The sequence below is a fragment of the Lutra lutra genome, chromosome 11, assembly GCF_902655055.1.
Source record: "Lutra lutra chromosome 11, mLutLut1.2, whole genome shotgun sequence".
NCBI classification, from domain to species: domain Eukaryota; kingdom Metazoa; phylum Chordata; class Mammalia; order Carnivora; family Mustelidae; genus Lutra; species Lutra lutra.
In genome coordinates, this window is record NC_062288.1 from 67677353 (window position 1) to 67694326 (window position 16974).

At 40.5% G+C, this 16974-nt stretch overlaps 1 protein-coding gene across 7 annotated transcripts in view; it reads right to left on the reverse strand.

Moving 5' to 3' along the window:
* Positions 1 to 16974, reverse strand: part of ELMO1 (engulfment and cell motility 1) — a 545585-nt gene that overhangs the window by 353491 nt on the left and 175120 nt on the right. For all 7 annotated transcript variants that reach the window (XM_047695461.1, XM_047695463.1, XM_047695459.1 and 4 more), the window contains 2 exons: positions 14455 to 14490; positions 6402 to 6501 (listed from right to left, as the gene is read on the reverse strand). In XM_047695461.1, the coding sequence (XP_047551417.1) occupies positions 6402 to 6501; positions 14455 to 14490 (136 nt within the window). The remainder of the gene's footprint in view (positions 1 to 6401; positions 6502 to 14454; positions 14491 to 16974) is intronic.

The following is a 16974-nucleotide window of genomic DNA, read 5'->3' on the forward strand; positions in this document are numbered from 1 at the left end:
TAAGCCACCCAGGCGCCCCCAAAATCAGGACTTTTAAAAGTCTGCTCTGCTGAGGGACATGGCTCCAGAGGCTTAACCGGGGTGAAGCCCACGCAGGGTCAGCGTGGCCTCAGGTCCTGCTGGGTCACAGAAGGATCCAGGGTGTCTGAGTGTCGCAGAGCTTACAGGTATTAGAACGGGGAAGCCGGCTACAGAAACAGAGCCGAGGAGTGAGCTCTAAGCTCGGGGTTACCTTGAACCGCTCGCAGGCTCGGTCAGCTTGGAGCGCGGCCGGAGGCAGGGTGACAGGAGTAATTGGGCACTGTTCTCTGAGGGCGCACTGAGGAGTGGGGCCCCGGGCTCTCAGCTCCTCCGGGCCGGAGACCGGGAGGCCGCCATCTTCATTCCTGCCCTCCGGAACTCTACGGAAAGCGCTCAGGGAACAAAAGCTCCCGAAAGCAAACCCGAGCGGATTACTCAGACCGGCCTGGGTAAGGGCGGTGCAACTCCTCCTGGGGAAAGACACTTGAGAATCACTACAACAGGCCCCTCCCCCAGAAGATCAACGAGAAACCCAGCCAGGACCAAGTTTACCTACCAAGGAGTGCAGTTTCAATACCAAGGAGAGCAGCGGAATTCAAGAGGAGTAGAAAGCAAAGCACGGAACTCATGGCTTTCTCCCCATGATTTTTTAGCCTTGCAGTTAATTTAATTTTTTTTCTTTTTCAATTTTTTTTTCTTCTGCTGCTAAATTTTTTTAACTTTTACCCTTTTCTTTTTTAACGTTTTCTAACTAGTTTATCTAATATATATATATATATATATATATATATATATATATATATATATTTCCTTTGTATATTTTTTCTTTATTGGTTTTCTTTTTTTAATTGTTTCTTCTTCTTTTTTTTTTTTTCTTTTTTCTTTTTTCTTTCTGAACCTCTTTTTATCCCCTTCCTCCCCCCTCACGATTTGGGATCTCTTCTGATTTGGCTAAAGCATATTTTCCTGGGGTTGTTGCCACCCTTTTAGTATTTTACTTGCTCCTTCATATACTCTTATCTGGACAAAATGACAAGGCGGAAAAATTCACCACAAAAAAAAGAACAAGAGGCAGTACCAGAGGCTAGGGACCTAATCAATACAGACATTGGTAATATGTCAGATCTAGAGTTCAGAATGACGATTCTCAAGGTTCTAGCCGGGCTCGAAAAAGGCATGGAAGATATTAGAGAAACCCTCTCGGGAGATATAAAAGCCCTTTCTGGAGAAATAAAAGAACTAAAACCTAACCAAGTTGAAATAAAAAAAGCTATTAATGAGGTGCAATCAAAAATGGAGGCTCTCACTGCTAGGATAAATGAGGCAGAAGAAAGAATTAGCGATATAGAAGACCAAATGACAGAGAATAAAGAAGCTGACCAAAAGAGGGACAAACAGCTACTGGACCACGAGGGGAGAATTTGAGAGATAAGTGACAACATAAGACGAAACAACATTAGAATAATTGGGATTCCAGAAGAAGAGGAAACAGAGAGGGGAGCAGAAGGTATATTGGAGAGAATTATTGGAGAGAATTTCCCCAATATGGCAAAGGGAACAAGCATCAAAATCTAGGAGGTTCAGAGAACCCCCCTCAAGATCAATAAGAATAGGTCCACACCCCGTCACCTAATAGTAAAATTTACAAGTCTTAGTGACAAAGAGAAGATCCTGAAAGCAGCCCAGGAAAAGAAGTCTATAACGTACAATGGTAAAAATATTAGATTGGCAGCAGACTTATCCACAGAGACCTGGCAGGCCAGAAAGAGCTGGCATGATATATTCAGAGTACTAAACGAGAAAAACATGCAGCCAAGAATACTATATCCAGCTAGGCTATCATTGAAAATAGAAGGAGAGATTAAAAGCTTCCAGGACAAACAAAAACTGAAAGAATTTGCAAATACCAAACCAGCTCTACAGGAAATATTGAAAGGGGTCCTCTAAGCAAAGAGAGACCCTCAAAGTAGTAGATCAGAAAGAAACAGAGACAATATACAATAACAGTCACCTTACAGGCAATACAATGGCACTAAATTCATATCTCTCAATACTTACTCTGAATGTTAATGGGCTAAATTCCCCAATCAAAAGACACAGGGTATCAGAATGGATAAAAAAAACAAAACCCATCTATATGTTGCCTACAAGAAACTCATCTTAAACCCGAAGACACCTCCAGATTTAAAGTGAGGGGGTGGAAAAGAATTTACCATGCTAATGGACATCAGAAGAAAGCAGGAGTGGCAATCCTTATATCAGATCAATTAGATTTTAAGCCAAAGACTATAATAAGAGGTGAGGAAGGACACTATATCATACTCAAAGGAACTGTCCAACAAGAAGATCTAACAATTTTAAATATCTATGCCCCTAACGTGGGAGCAGCCAACTATATAAACCAATTAATAACAAAATCAACGAAACACATCAACAATAATACAATAATAGTGGGGGACTTTAACACTCCCCTCACTGAAATGGACAGATCATCCAAGCAAAAGATCAACAAGGAAATCAAGGCCTTAAATGACACACTGGACCAGATGGGCATCACAGATATATTCAGAACATTTCATCCCAAAGCAACAGAATACACATTCTTCTCTAGTGCACATGGAATTTTCACCAGAATAGATCACATTCATGGTCCTAAATCAGGTCTCAACCGTTATCAAAAGATGGGATCATTCCCTGCATATTTTCAGACCATAATGCTCTGAAGCTAGAACTCAATCACAAGAGGAAATTTGGAAAGAACCCAAATACATGGAGACTAAACAGCATCCTTCTAAAGAATGAATGGGTCAACCAGGAAATTAAAGAAGAATTGAAAAAATTCATGGAAACAAATGATAATGAAAACACAACGGTTCAAAATCTGTGGGACACAACAAAGGCAGTCCTGAGAGGAAAATATATAGCGGTACAAGCCTTTCTCAAGAAACAAGAAAGGTCTCAGGTACACAACCTAACCCTACACCTAAAGGAGCTGGAGAAAGAACAAGAAAGAAACCCTAAACCCAGCAGGAGAAGAGAAATCATAAAGATCAGAGCAGAAATCAATGAAACAGAAACCAAAAAAACAATAGAACAAATCAACGAAACTAGGAGCTGGTTCTTTGAAAGAATTAATAAGATCGATAAACCCCTGGCCAGACTTATCAAAAAGAAAAGAGAAAGGACCCAAATAAATAAAATCATGAATGAAAGAGGAGAGATCACAACGAACACCAAAGAAATACAGACAATTATAAGAACATACTATGAGCAACACTACGCCAACAAATTTGACAATCTGGAAGAAATGGATGCATTCCTAGAGACATATAAACTACCACAACTGAACCAGGAAGAAATAGAAAGCGTGAACAGACCCATAACCAGTAAGGAGATTGAAACAGTCATCAAAAATCTCCAAACAAACAAAAGCCCAGGGCCAGACGGCTTCCCGGGGGAATTCTACCAAACATTTAAAGAAGAACTAATTCCTATTCTCCTGAAACTGTTCCAAAAAATAGAAATGGAAGGAAAACTTCCAAACTCATTTTATGAGGCCAGCATCACCTTGATCCCAAAACCAGACAAGGATCCCAACAAAAAAGAGAACTACAGACCAATATCCTTGATGAACACAGATGCAAAAATTCTCGCCAAAATACTAGCCAATAGGATTCAACAGTACATTAAAAGGATTATTCACCATGACCAAGTGGGATTTATTCCAGGGCTACAAGCTTGGTTCAACATCCGCAAATCAATCAATGTGATACAACACATTAATAAAAGAAAGAACAAGAACCATATGATACTCTCCATAGATGCTGAAAAAGCTTTTGACAAAGTACAGCATCCCTTCCTGATCAAAACTCTTCAAAGTGTAGGGATAGAGGGCACATACCTCAATATTATCAAAGCCATCTATGAAAAACCCACCGCAAATATCATTCTCAATGGAGAAAAACTGAAAGCTTTTCCGCTAAGGTCAGGAACACGGCAGGGATGTCCGTTATCACCACTGCTATTCAACATAGTACTAGATGTCCTAGCCTCAGCAATCAGACAACAAAAGGAAATTAAAGGCATCCAAATCGGCAAAGAAGGAGTCAAACTATCACTCTTTGCAGATGATATGATACTATATGTGGAAAACCCAAAAGACTCCACTCCAAAACTGCTAGAACTTGTACAGGAATTCAGTAAAGTGTCAGGATATAAAATCAATGCACAGAAATCAGTTGCATTTCTCTACACCAACAACAAGACAGAAGAAAGAGAAATTAAGGAGTCAATCCCTTTTACAATTGCACCCAAAACTGGGGCGCCTGGGTTGAGCCGCTGCCTTCGGCTCAGGTCATGATCTCGGGGTCCTGGGATCGAGTCCTGCATCGGGCTCTCTGCTCGGCGAGAAGCCTGCTTCCCTCTCTCTCTCTCTCTGTCTGCCTCTCCGTCTACTTGTGATCTCTCTCTGTCAAATAAATAAATTAATCTTTAAAAAAAATAATAAAAAAAAAAACAATTGCACCCAAAACTATAAGATACCTAGGAATAAACCTAACCAAAGAGACTAAGAATCTATACACAGAAAACTATAAAGTACTCAAGAAAGAAACTGAGGAAGACACAAAGAAATGGAAAAATGTTCCATGCTCCTGGATTGGAAGAATAACTATTGTGAAAATGTCTATGCTACCTAAAGCAATCTACACATTTAATGCAATTCCTATCAAAGTACCATCCATTTTTTTCAAAGAAATGGAACAAATAATCCTAAAATTTATATGGAACCAGAAAAGACCTCGAATAGCCAAAGGAATATTGAAAAAGAAAGCCAAAGTTGGTGGCATCACAATTCCGGACTTCAAGCTCTATTACAAAGCTGTCATCATCAAGACAGCATGGTACTGGCACAAAAACAGACACATAGATCAATGGAACAGAATAGAGAGCCCAGAAATAGACCCTCAACTCTATGGGCAACTCATCTTCGACAAAGCAGGAAAGAATGTCCAATGGAAAAAAGACAGCCTCTTCAATAAATGGTGTTGGGAAAATTGGACAGCCACATGCAGAAAAATGAAATTGGATCATTTCCTTACACCACACACGAAAATAGACTCAAAATGGATGAAGGATCTCAATGTGAGAAAGGAATCCATCAAAATCCTTGAGGAGAACACAGGCAGCAACCTCTTTGACCTCAGCCGCAGCAACATCTTCCTAGGAACATCACCAAAGGCAAGGGAAGCAAGGGCAAAAATGAACTTTTGGGATTTTATCAAGATCAAAAGCTTTTGCACAGCAAAGGAAACAGTTAACAAAACCAAAAGACAACTGACAGAATGGGAGAAGATATTTGCAAATGACATATCAGATAAAGGGCTAGTGTCCAAAATCTATAAAGAACTTAGCAAACTCAACACCCAAAGAACAAATAATCCAATCAAGAAATGGGCAGAGGACATGAACAGACATTTCTGCAAAGAAGACATCCAGATGGCCAACAGACACATGAAAAAGGGCTCCACATCACTCGGCATCAGGGAAATACAAATCAAAACCACCATGAGATATCACCTCACACCAGTCAGAATGGCTAAAATGAACAAGTCAGGAAATGACAGATGCTGGCGAGGATGCGGAGAAAGGGGAACCCTCCTACACTGTTGGTGGGAATGCAAGCTCGTGCAACCACTCTGGAAAACAGCATGGAGGTTCCTCAAAATGTTGAAAATAGAACTACCCTATGACCCAGCAATTGCACTGCTGGGTATTTACCCTAAAGATACAAACGTAGTGATCCGAAGGGACACGTGCACCCGAATGTTTATAGCAGCAATGTCTACAATAGCCAAACTATGGAAAGAACCTAGATGTCCATCAACAGACGAATGGATAAAGAAGATGTGGAATATATACACAATGGAATACTATGCAGCCATCAAAAGAAATGAAATCTTGCCATTTGCGACGACGTGGATGGAACTAGAGGCTATCATGCTTAGCGAAATAAGTCAATCGGAGAAAGACAACTATCATATGATCTCCCTGATATGAGGGAGAGGAGATGCAACATGGGGGGTTAAGGGGGTAGGAGAAGAGTAAATGAAACAAGATGGGATTGGGAGGGAGACAAACCATAAGTGACTCTTAATCTCACAAAACAAACTGAGGGTTGATGGGGGGAGGGCGGTTGGGAGAGGGGGGGTGGGGTTATGGACATTGCGGAGGGTATGTGCTATGGTGAGTGCTGTGAAGTGTGTAAACCTGGCGATTCACAGACCTGTACCCCTGGGGATAAAAATATATTATATGTTTATAAAAAATAAAATTTAAAAATAAAATTAAAAAAAAAAAAAGAAAAGCAGAGTCTGCATTACCTTCTTAATAAATGCCACTGAAAACGTATCCCAGGACACTATTCCATGGTCCATCAGCTCAACAAAGGCTGTCAGGGTGAAGGACAGCATGTCTCCAAAGCTGGAAAACACAAAGAGGATTAATGGAGATGGGCCAAGAGCTGAGCCCTAGGACACGCACAGAAGTGAGAAAGCTTTAGAAAAGTGAATACAACAGAACTGTGAAAGATCACTGAGATAAACAGCTGGGCTATAGGAAACTTCATCAAAAATGTGAGTCAAGGGGCGCCCGGGTGGCTTAGTGGGTTAAGCCTCTGCCTTCAGCTCAGGTCATGATCTCAGGGTCCTGGGATCGAGCCCTGCATGGGGCTCTCTGCTCAGCAGGGAGTCTGCTTCCCCCTCCCTCTCTGCCTGCCTCTCTGCCTACTTGTGGTCTCTCTCTGTCAAATAATTAAATAAAATCTTTAAAAAAAAAAAAGTGATTTAAAGGGAAGGAGGCTGGTGGGCTTGACAAAGAAAGCCAGGGCCTCAGTGGCACAGAACTGAACTCCAACTGACTCTCACTCTGGTTATGTCTCACTATGTCTCACTATTCCCTAATATCTGAGCCTCTGTCTTCCCAGTTGAAAAACTGAAGAGTGACACCTGTTTAACACAGGACTGTTTGTACTGTACTTAATAACATGTGTAGCATGTAAGTATTCAGTGAAAGATCACTTAAAGCTTCCTAGCCAAGAGAGGGCAACGTGCTTCTTTTATTATTCATGGGTAGCTAATAATCAGAAATAATTCTAGTAAGAGTATTAGCACTTTGCAGAGGATTTGAGCAGTCTGTATATACACGTGCATGTGTGTGTGTTTGGAGGAGTGCTTACACACACACAAACACACAGATACAAATATATATGCAAGTAAACATATTCATTTCTATATTACACTGGCCAGCATTTTATATTTATTTTAAATATTTTATTTATCTAACAGAGAGGGAGATCACAAGTAGGGGAAGCAGCAGGCAGAGGGAGAGAGAGAAGCAGGCTCTCCACTGAGCAGGAAGCCTGATGCAGGGACTTAATCCCAGGACCCTGGGATCATGGCCTGACCCAAAAGCAGCCACCTAACTGACGGCGCTACCCAGGCGTACTGCATTTTATCTTTATTATAGACTTTCTGTGCAAATAATCATTATTTGCTGGCCATAGACTTGCTGTGATTTGGAGGGTTGTCTGGAGGCTCTAATGTGTGGGTTAGAAATCAAAACAGAGATCAGACACAATCAGGCAAAAGCACTATCCTTTTAAAACAGCTCCACTCCTGTCCCTGATCAGACAATACCCTGGTTTCTAATGTTCTCAAAACAACACTTAACAGACACTCAGAATCTTTTAAAGAAACTCACCTCTACTGTAAATCATCGTCATCATCAATGCTAAGTCTCAAGGTGACTACTCTCTCCAAGTACCCTGAATGAGGCCCACCGGGATGTCTGCACCGCACACAACCTCGCAGATTCACGCGCTTGATTTAAAACAATAAATAAATGAAGCTGGTTGCTCAGATTTTGAATCTCTAGACTCCGTCATGCCACAACTGCTATACTACAAAGGCTCATGGAATGTTTAGACTGTTTTGTGCTATTTAGACTATTTTGTGCTATTATCTATTTTGTGCTAACAGAACAGAAAACAGACTCCCGTTTCTTTGAAAACAGCTTCGTCAGTTTCCTGAGAGGGGCTTATGACCTCAGGCATGACCTTGGGAATTCTGCGTCACTTCAGAGGCTGCGAGGCTGTCAGGAGAAGACCGTGATCCGAAGCTACCAGAGGTCAGAGAGGATGGGATGGAACGGATAGACACCGTTACGTGGAGTCGGACAGCAGTCTCCTCTCCAGCACTCGATGGGCAAATTACTGACTCAGGCTGTGCCTTAGCTTCCTTACTGAAGTGGTGGTAGTGATACTTGACTCGGGGATTTCTGGGGGAACAGAACAAGCCACCAGGCTTCAAGCCCTTCCCGCAGTGTGTAGCATAGTAGCAACTTGCGTTAGCTGTGATCCATTACACAAAAGTGATCTTGTAGGAAGGTAAACAAAGTCCAAGATCTTCAAATGTTTGCCTTCGTTGTGTCAAGGATTCTCTGTCCTTGGAGCCAGGGTGCGGTGGGTGGGGGAGGGTGTTGGGTGGGTGGGAGGGGAAAGCAAGGAAAGCCAAACCATTCAGGCAAGAACTACTTTTTTTAAAGGCTTCTCTGAGTTACAGACTGGCAATACCAATCTCACAGGCGATCCCCAGGTGGCACGCCCCCCCCCAAATAAATTCCAAACCAAAAAACCCAAACGTACTTGAAGCAGAATATATAACCAGTAGAAAGACGAAAAAGGGGTTAAAAAGAGTAGCAAGAAAGGTTACCAAAAAAAAATCCAGAAATGACTCTACAGTGAATCACAAGAAAATCCAGATATCAGATTGTGGGGGAAAAATAAAACAAAAAAAGGGAAACTTCCTCAGGAAAATAAGAGAGGTATAAAAGCAATTAGTAAGACTTATTAATAAACTGTGTTGGCATTAGTATTGCTGTGAAAACGTTATTACATGATAATGTATAGTACTCACAGTAAACAGTATTAGCTAATGTATTACTTTATTATAACATTAGTCATCACCATTATCAGCTAATTTATTTTCTTTTTTGCTTAAAAAGGGGGAAAACAAGCATATGGTAACTAATCGTTGCTATTTGCTTACACCTGTCAAGTTCAAAGATCTCAACTCTACAAGACTCCCATGTAAATGACATTGGAGAATAGCACCCGCTGCCTCCGTACAGTGGAAACACGGCCTCGTCTCGTCACTCACAGCACCAGCACTGAGACAGTGACAAAGGAAAGCACATGCTACTGCAATCAAACCCTTCTTTATACCCCCTGGAGCTAGCTGAGGCTGAGAACAGAGAGGGTGTTCGTCTTCCTTAGCTGCTTTAGAAACAAAATATAAGTAATATTTATGCTCTCTAATTATCCGAAGGTAAAATGACCCTGGTCCCCACCGGAAGGGCCCATACTCTGAGCGACCTTAGTAAGCCCTAGGGATTGTCCTGCTTCCTCAAATACTCTGGAACTCTACCCACAGTCTCCTCAGACAGGCTGCAAGGACTTGGGAGGAAAGATGGAGAGAAAGAGAAAAGGTATCACTTGGTCTCCAAATCTGCAATCTTTGCCTTTGGGCCCAGGATTTCAATCTCCATGGTTGTGAAGGAGGTGGAGTGCAATTTCTGCAACTGTCGATAGGCTTTTCTGGGTTTTGCTGTCTTCCATAAGTATGACTGATTGGTAAGTGGGAGAAGCTCCTTCCACATCACACACTAAGATGCCCAGAATAGGGATAGCTCCCTTGGTCCATCTAATAACATTGTATATAAGTGTTGTATTATTTGTATTCATATTTTATAGAAATATTATATAATAATATCTTACTTATACACATATTTTAAAATATATTGTATATGTGGGGCGCCTGGGTGGCTCAGTGGGTTAAAGCCTCTGCCTTCGGCTCGGGTCATGATCCCAGGGTCCTGGGATCAAGCCCCGCATCGGGCTCTCTGCTCAGTGGAGAGCCTGCTTCCTCCTCTCTCTCTGCCTATTGCTCTGCCTGCTTGTGATCTCTCTCTGTCCAATAAATAAATAAAATCTTTTTTTTAATTTATTTATTGGACAGAGAGAGATCACAAGTAGACAGAGAGGCAGGCAGAGAGAGGGAGGGAAGCAGGCTCCCTGCCGAGCAGAGAGCCCGATGCAGGACTCGATCCCAGGACCCTGAGATCATGACCCGAGCTGAAGGCAGCGGCTCAACCCACTGAGCCACCCAGGTGCCCAATAAATAAAATCTTAAAAAATATATATATAGTATATGTAATCAGACCATACAATTCCATTTTATATCATATAAAGATATTATTAAATATAGGTGTTATATTATTTATTACATTATAAAATATACACAGACATATATAATACTCTTACATATAGAGAGAGTGCATATATAACATAAATATAATTCTCTATGACTGGTTGCTAGATGGCATACTAGGTTTCCACAAGAGAGAATTTTTTTTTTTAATTCAAACTCAAATCCTCAATTGAAAAGAGAAATGGCCATGCTAAAATTTTATTACATTCCAAATCAATCATCTAATTTCAAATGATGCAGCTATAAAAGCCCTTACCGAACCCCAACATAGATGTTGACTCTCACCCCTAGAGGAGAGACTGAGGCTCCAAAGGCAAAGGCAAAAGAAAGGCTCTCTTTCGAAGTCAATGCCACGCGCACAAGATCAAGGCTAAGGGGTTATGAGTAAAACCCAACCACATGGCACATTCAGGAGCACTTTTATTTGTTTGCTTTATTTGTTTTTTTATAAAGTGCTAAGCTAAAGATTTTGCAGTACCAACTGCCACAAATTAAGCCGACTGCAAACTTACATTCTGGTGAGAGACATGTCACAGCCAACACACCATGTGTGTTGGAACGATTCAAATAAATGTTTCTCATCAACTCAGTAGAGACCATCTTCATTCCAACTAAATACAGCCAATCTTGAAGCGTTTCAAATTCAAGCAGCTAAATTTATAAAAGAATAGTGCCTCCAAATGTTTTGACTGAGGGCCATTCCCAGGGCAGAGGTGGAGAGAAGATGGAAGTAAAGGCCACTTTTAAAGTTATCAATAAGTCATACACACTATATCCATAATTCCCAAAGTTAATGAATACAGTTCTGCCTTGCCCTTTGAATTTTTCCAAATGTTTTCTCTTGTATGTGGTAAAAATTATATACATAAAAGGTTAAAAATTGCTAAATCACCCTTGGCCTTCATTTTCATAGCCTGACTCGTGTGCAAACGTTCTTTTGGCTCCTTTGTTAAAAATTTAACTGCAAATCAGTTCTGGACTCTATTCTGTTCCTTTGATCTGTCTACCCTCTTATAGCAAATTCCCAGTGTGTTAGTAACTTTATAGGAAGTCTTGAAGTCAGTTAATGAAATCCTCCAACTTGGTTCATCCTTGTTGCTTTTTCCAAGACTGTTTTGCCTATTCTAGGTCCTACACATTTCCTTTCAGTTTTAGGATTGGTTTGCAATTTCCTTTTAAAAAATGATATTGTGCTGGGGGGACCTGCATGGCTCAGACAGTTAAATATCCAACTCTTGGTTTTGGCTCAGGTCATGATCTCAGGGTTGTGGGATCGAGTCCAGGGTCCAGCTCCATGCTCAAAAGAGCATCTGCTTGGGATTCCCTCTCTCCTTCTGCCCTTCTTCTCCCCACCCACCCCCCAGCTCACACTCAATCTAAATAAATAAATAAATTCCTTAAATTTCAAAAGTTTGACCATAATGTTTCCAGATAACAGTTTTCTACTAACCCCACTTAGGATCACTGAGCTTTTTAGCTCTATAAATTTATGTTTTCCAACAAATTTTGGAAACTGTCATTATTTCCTCAAATATTTTTCTGCTTCATTCTCTTCTCTCTTTCTGAGACCCCCATTAAATGTGGTTTAAATCAATTGTTATAATCTCACAGATCAATTACTCTCTATTCATTTTATCTATTCTTCAGACTGAACAATTTGTACTGACACGTCTTCAAGGTTACTATTTCTTCTGCTATCTTCAACTCCCATACAGTGAATTTGTCATTTTAAGTATTACACTTTCCAGTTTTATAATCTCCAACTGATTATTTTTTTATGGTTTCCATTTCTCTGCTAAGACTTCTCATCTGTGCACACATCACAGAAATACCTTCTTCTTTTAATATAGTTACAAACGTTGCTTTAGAATCTTCATTTGCTAATTCCAACACCTGGGTCATCTCAGACTCAGATTCTCGTACTTTATTTTTTCTTAAGAATGAGTCATCTTTTCTTCTTCTTCACATATCTAGTTGGCTTTTTTTTATTATATTCTGAACATTGGGAATAAAAGACTGCCAAGTCTCAAAATTTCAATTTTATTCTTCTGAAGAATGTTTTGTTAGAGCAGGAACAAACCTAGCTAGAATCAAACTCCCAAATTCTGTAGTGAATGGCAGTTTAAATCTCTTCTCAATTTTCATTTCCAGTTGCTATTTTTACCAGGCCCCCCAGGTTTCTCACACACATCTACACTCACACACATGTACATTTACATGTACATTACATTGTACATTACAATGTACATTACTGACTTGGGCCGATTTTACAGGTGGATGTATGTAGATATAGGGTCTCATATCCTCTGAACTTCCCTCCTTTCATGGATTTCCCCTCATGAGGTAGCTGCTCCATCAGCCCCAAACTATATCTTCTTAGTGTCCTACCAAGACTCAGGCTTTCAGCCACTCCATGCATTATAACTACAGGAGCAGGGATCTTCAGGGAAAAGCTACAAACACATAAATCTCATCTGAGACTCATTTGTTCTTCCAAGGGTTGACCTCCTTCTTTCTGTCTACTTTGGGTTGCTATCCAGTTCCTTCAAGCAGTTGTTTTTAGGTGTTTTTGTTTACACTATTTTGTCCAGATTCTGTTATTGCTATCTGTATTAGCCTAATTAAGATATTCTGCCATTACCAGAATGAAGGCCCTGAACACTGATTTATTCTATGCTTGATAAATGAAAATTATGGTTCACATGTAGTCACACTTCCAGCATCCCTACATACCAAAAGATTAAAATTATTGGCAGATAAATGTTAAGAAATTACTCTGGCTTCAGAGCCCCCAAATTCCTTGACACTAGCAAGTCGTACGAGGTTGCTAGAGAAAAACTCAGTTTGAGTCCCATCTCCATCACCTGATTTTAACTTCTGCGTCAGTGAAATAATTCTCATTATACTGATCTTGTGCAGTGGATAGAAGTGTGGATTAAAAGTAATGAGTGTAGGGGCGCCTGGGTGGCTCAGTGGGTTAAAGCCTCTGCCTTCGGCTCAGGTCATGATCCCAGGGTTCTGGGATCGAGCCCCACATTGGGCTCTCTGCTCGGCTGGGAGCCTGCTTCCTCCTCTCTCTGCCTACTTGTGATCTCTAGCTGTCAAATAAATAAATAAAATCTTTAAAAAAAAAAAAAAAAGTAATGAGTGTAAACATTGAGACAGTGCCCAGAACAAACTCTCATAAAAGAGGGCTTCTATTGCCATTACCATTAAGTGTGCCTACTATATTAAATACATACATCAAAAGAATATTTAAAAATTTTTATCCTAAAAACGCAGTAGTGCTTTCCACTTTATTAGGATTTAGTAACTAAGGAGTATATACTTTTTTTCCTATGTGGAAGGGTAGGGGAAGGTGAATGACTGAGACCAGTTTTATGCACTTGAAGGCGATTGGAATTTTCTCTGAGGACTGAAAAAATAAGACATTTTCAGATGTTGCTCAGTCTTGCTTCTCAAATTGAAATTATCTGCTTAACAACTTGGCAAAATGGAAATTTGTTCCGCCCACTGGAGAGAGTTTGTTAGACCCTGTTTGGACTCACCTTGTTCAGTGGACAAGAAAGGCACCGAGGAGGAAAAGCGCTAAGAAAGAAGTTCTGAGATCTCCAGACACAATTATCATGCAATTCACTTGATAGGGGACTGAACACTTTCTGAGACTCCGAGTAAATAATTTTCATACCATACTTCAATCCTGAACTTTTTTTTTTAATGTGGATCTTTTTCATACTGAGCCACTGAAGAAAATCAAAGACTTTTAACTTTGAACATCAGATAGGCCACAAAAAAGGAAGTTTTTGTTTAAAGTAATACATAAAATTATGCCTAGCCTTGCTCCCGGAGAAGGATAGCAATTCTGTTTTAATCATTGTGTGGCAACAAACATAAAATATCCTTTGACGACCAACCAAAAGAAAAGGGGGGGGGGGAATAAATTTTTGAAGAACCTGTTAGTAAGAATATCAAACAAGCAAAAAAAAAAAAAATCACTTATTCAAAATATCTAGATGCATAGTTATAAGGTCAGTCAGAGGACAGGGTTTAATTATGCAGAGAAGAAGAAGTGTTACATCGTCTATATTAATTGGTCATAAATTCTTACCAAGGCTTCATGATCTTCTGCAATTTCTGGTATCGTCTGCAAAATTTGAAAAAAAAAAAAACATATGAGGAGCATGTTTGAAAGCAATAATTTTTACACAAAGAACATATCTTGAAGAAAGGTCAGGATTACATATAGGGGAGATATAACTGCCATGATGTAAATGACTTTATTCATTTCAAAACATTATTCAAAGTAATAAACTGGTGTTCCTCCAATGATGAGAAACAATCAAAAGATAGGAATTAAACTACTATAACCAACCTGCTGCATTAATTTAAGAGTAAAGGCAACCAGAACACTCCATTTAGATCAGAGTGAGTATGTGTTCAAAGGGGAGAAAATCCCTATATATAAGACCGGGCATATTTTCAATGGAAAAAAAAAAAAAAAAAGTGGAGCCAAAAGGTACTAGACCAATTCTTAAGTATAAGCTAAACACTGAATAAATAATTGATTATCTTTCTTTGGGAAAATGCCCACTAATTCCACTTTGACTTTTCTTGAGAAAAGACTGCCTCTTTGCAGGGAAGGTATCACAAGATAGTGTGCTATCTTGTGTGCACAAGACTGCACTAGTCTTGGACAACAGATGGAACTCTGTGATAGTACCCTGCAAAAAATGCAAGAAAGGACCACTATGCTTCTTAAAAAACTGAGGTCAAGAAGATGAGGAAACAAGTGATGTTCATCCTATCAAACCACTTCCCATCCCTCCAGTCTGCCATATTTCTCTGGTCTTAAGTATGTTCTTCCCTGTGTTTTGAATACCCTTCCCATCTAACTAGCTAAGTTCTACTTCAAACTCCCCAGCTTCTAGGCTCCTCTGGGAACCCTTCCTGACCTCTGATTCCCCTTCCTTGACCAGACTGAGGGCGGCACTCTTACCCCCACGTGCTAAGAGAAACATCGGCTGTAGTATGACTTAGGTAGGACATCTCACTGTTCTTCCAGCCCCCTAAAGGCAGAGGCCTTCACCGTGACTGAGTACTATGTCAGGTCTGTGCAGAGTAGATAATAAGCAGCTGATGAATGATTTGGCTTTTCAGATGAAGTGAAGTTTCATTTTCATCCACATAAAATGTAACCACTTCAGAAACCTAACTGACCACAGGAGATCAGATCTTGTGTTTGGTAAATCAGGGGCAGGGGAAGAGGTATAAAAAATGCATATAGCCATCTTCTTCCTCTTCCCATCCCCCACCTTGACCTGTCTTTGAAAAGAAAAAAAAAACTTATTAGCTTCCTTCCTTCTCTCCCTCAAAAAGCCTCTGGGCAGGGTAGAAGTAGTAGGTGACCAGCCCACCACAGGGAGGCACACTTGAGCAGAGGGTGGGCCCCCTCCCAGGGGCTGAGCACTACTGTCCACTAAAAGGAACTGGGTTCCTTGTAGAAATGACTCCTGCCAGGACTGAAGTAAGGAAAGTTCTAGATAAGCCTGGAACAGCTCCCTGAGCCAGAAAGGAACAAAGTGCCCAGAGAATAATGGGAGACAGGTCAGAAGGGCACAGAATGCTGCTTGAAGCTTCCATAGCTAAATCTGGGACAGACTGCGCACCAAAATAAATAATAACAGTGGCAGATCATAGCTTACTGAATTAAACAGGACCGAATGAGTCCACTGTTTCAAAGAGTGGTGTGCTGATACTGTTGCAGAGCCAAATCTCTGGGAAAAAACATTCAAATCTGATTTGTGCTCTTTTCTATCCTCCATCCCGCAACCATTCCAAAATTATTTATTAATTAATTACAAGGTGAGGTAAACGTGTTACAGGAGAGACTCCCGGAAAGTGCTCTCCTAAGTGGTCAAAGTGAACACCAGTGATAAGACATTGAGTCCATCCACAGGCTATAATGGAGAAACCACAAGCATCGGTGATATTCCAGCCAAAGATGTACAATACGGGTTTACAACAACAAACCAACACAGGATAAACCTGCAGATAAAGACACCTGTGTTCCAACGGGAAACTGCGTTCTCTTCCCAGTTCTCAGACGCCAGCCCATTTGTCTCTAAATGTAGGTAGCTGGTGAATATGTACATGTAGTCCTGTCTCACAGTGATTTTATGGACTTCCTCCTTGCAGGTGAAAATGCAGTTTGCCTCAACTTACAATTGATTTCAACATCCCTTTGCTTCACATGAATTGGTGCCCTTTTGACTTCTCCTTTGAAACCGTTAAAACATCTGCCCCATTCCCTCACCTCACAGGAGTAGAATTGTTTGAACACATGTCCAGTTTTATATCTGTGTGAGAGCCAGGCTTTTATTGTTTCCTAAAAATCACCTGTAATGAATTCCCTTTTAACAAACCCAAACTGGAGGATATTCTAAAAGCGGCTGACCTATCATCTTAAAACGTGCCAAAATCAGGAGAGAAAAGGAAACCCTTAAGGAATCATTTCGTACTGAACGAGATCAGGAAAAGATGGAACACCTGGTGCAAAGGTGATATCTGGACACGACAGAAACAAGTGTAAGACTTGATCTTGCCACTCTTCCAGAAAATAGGGAACTGT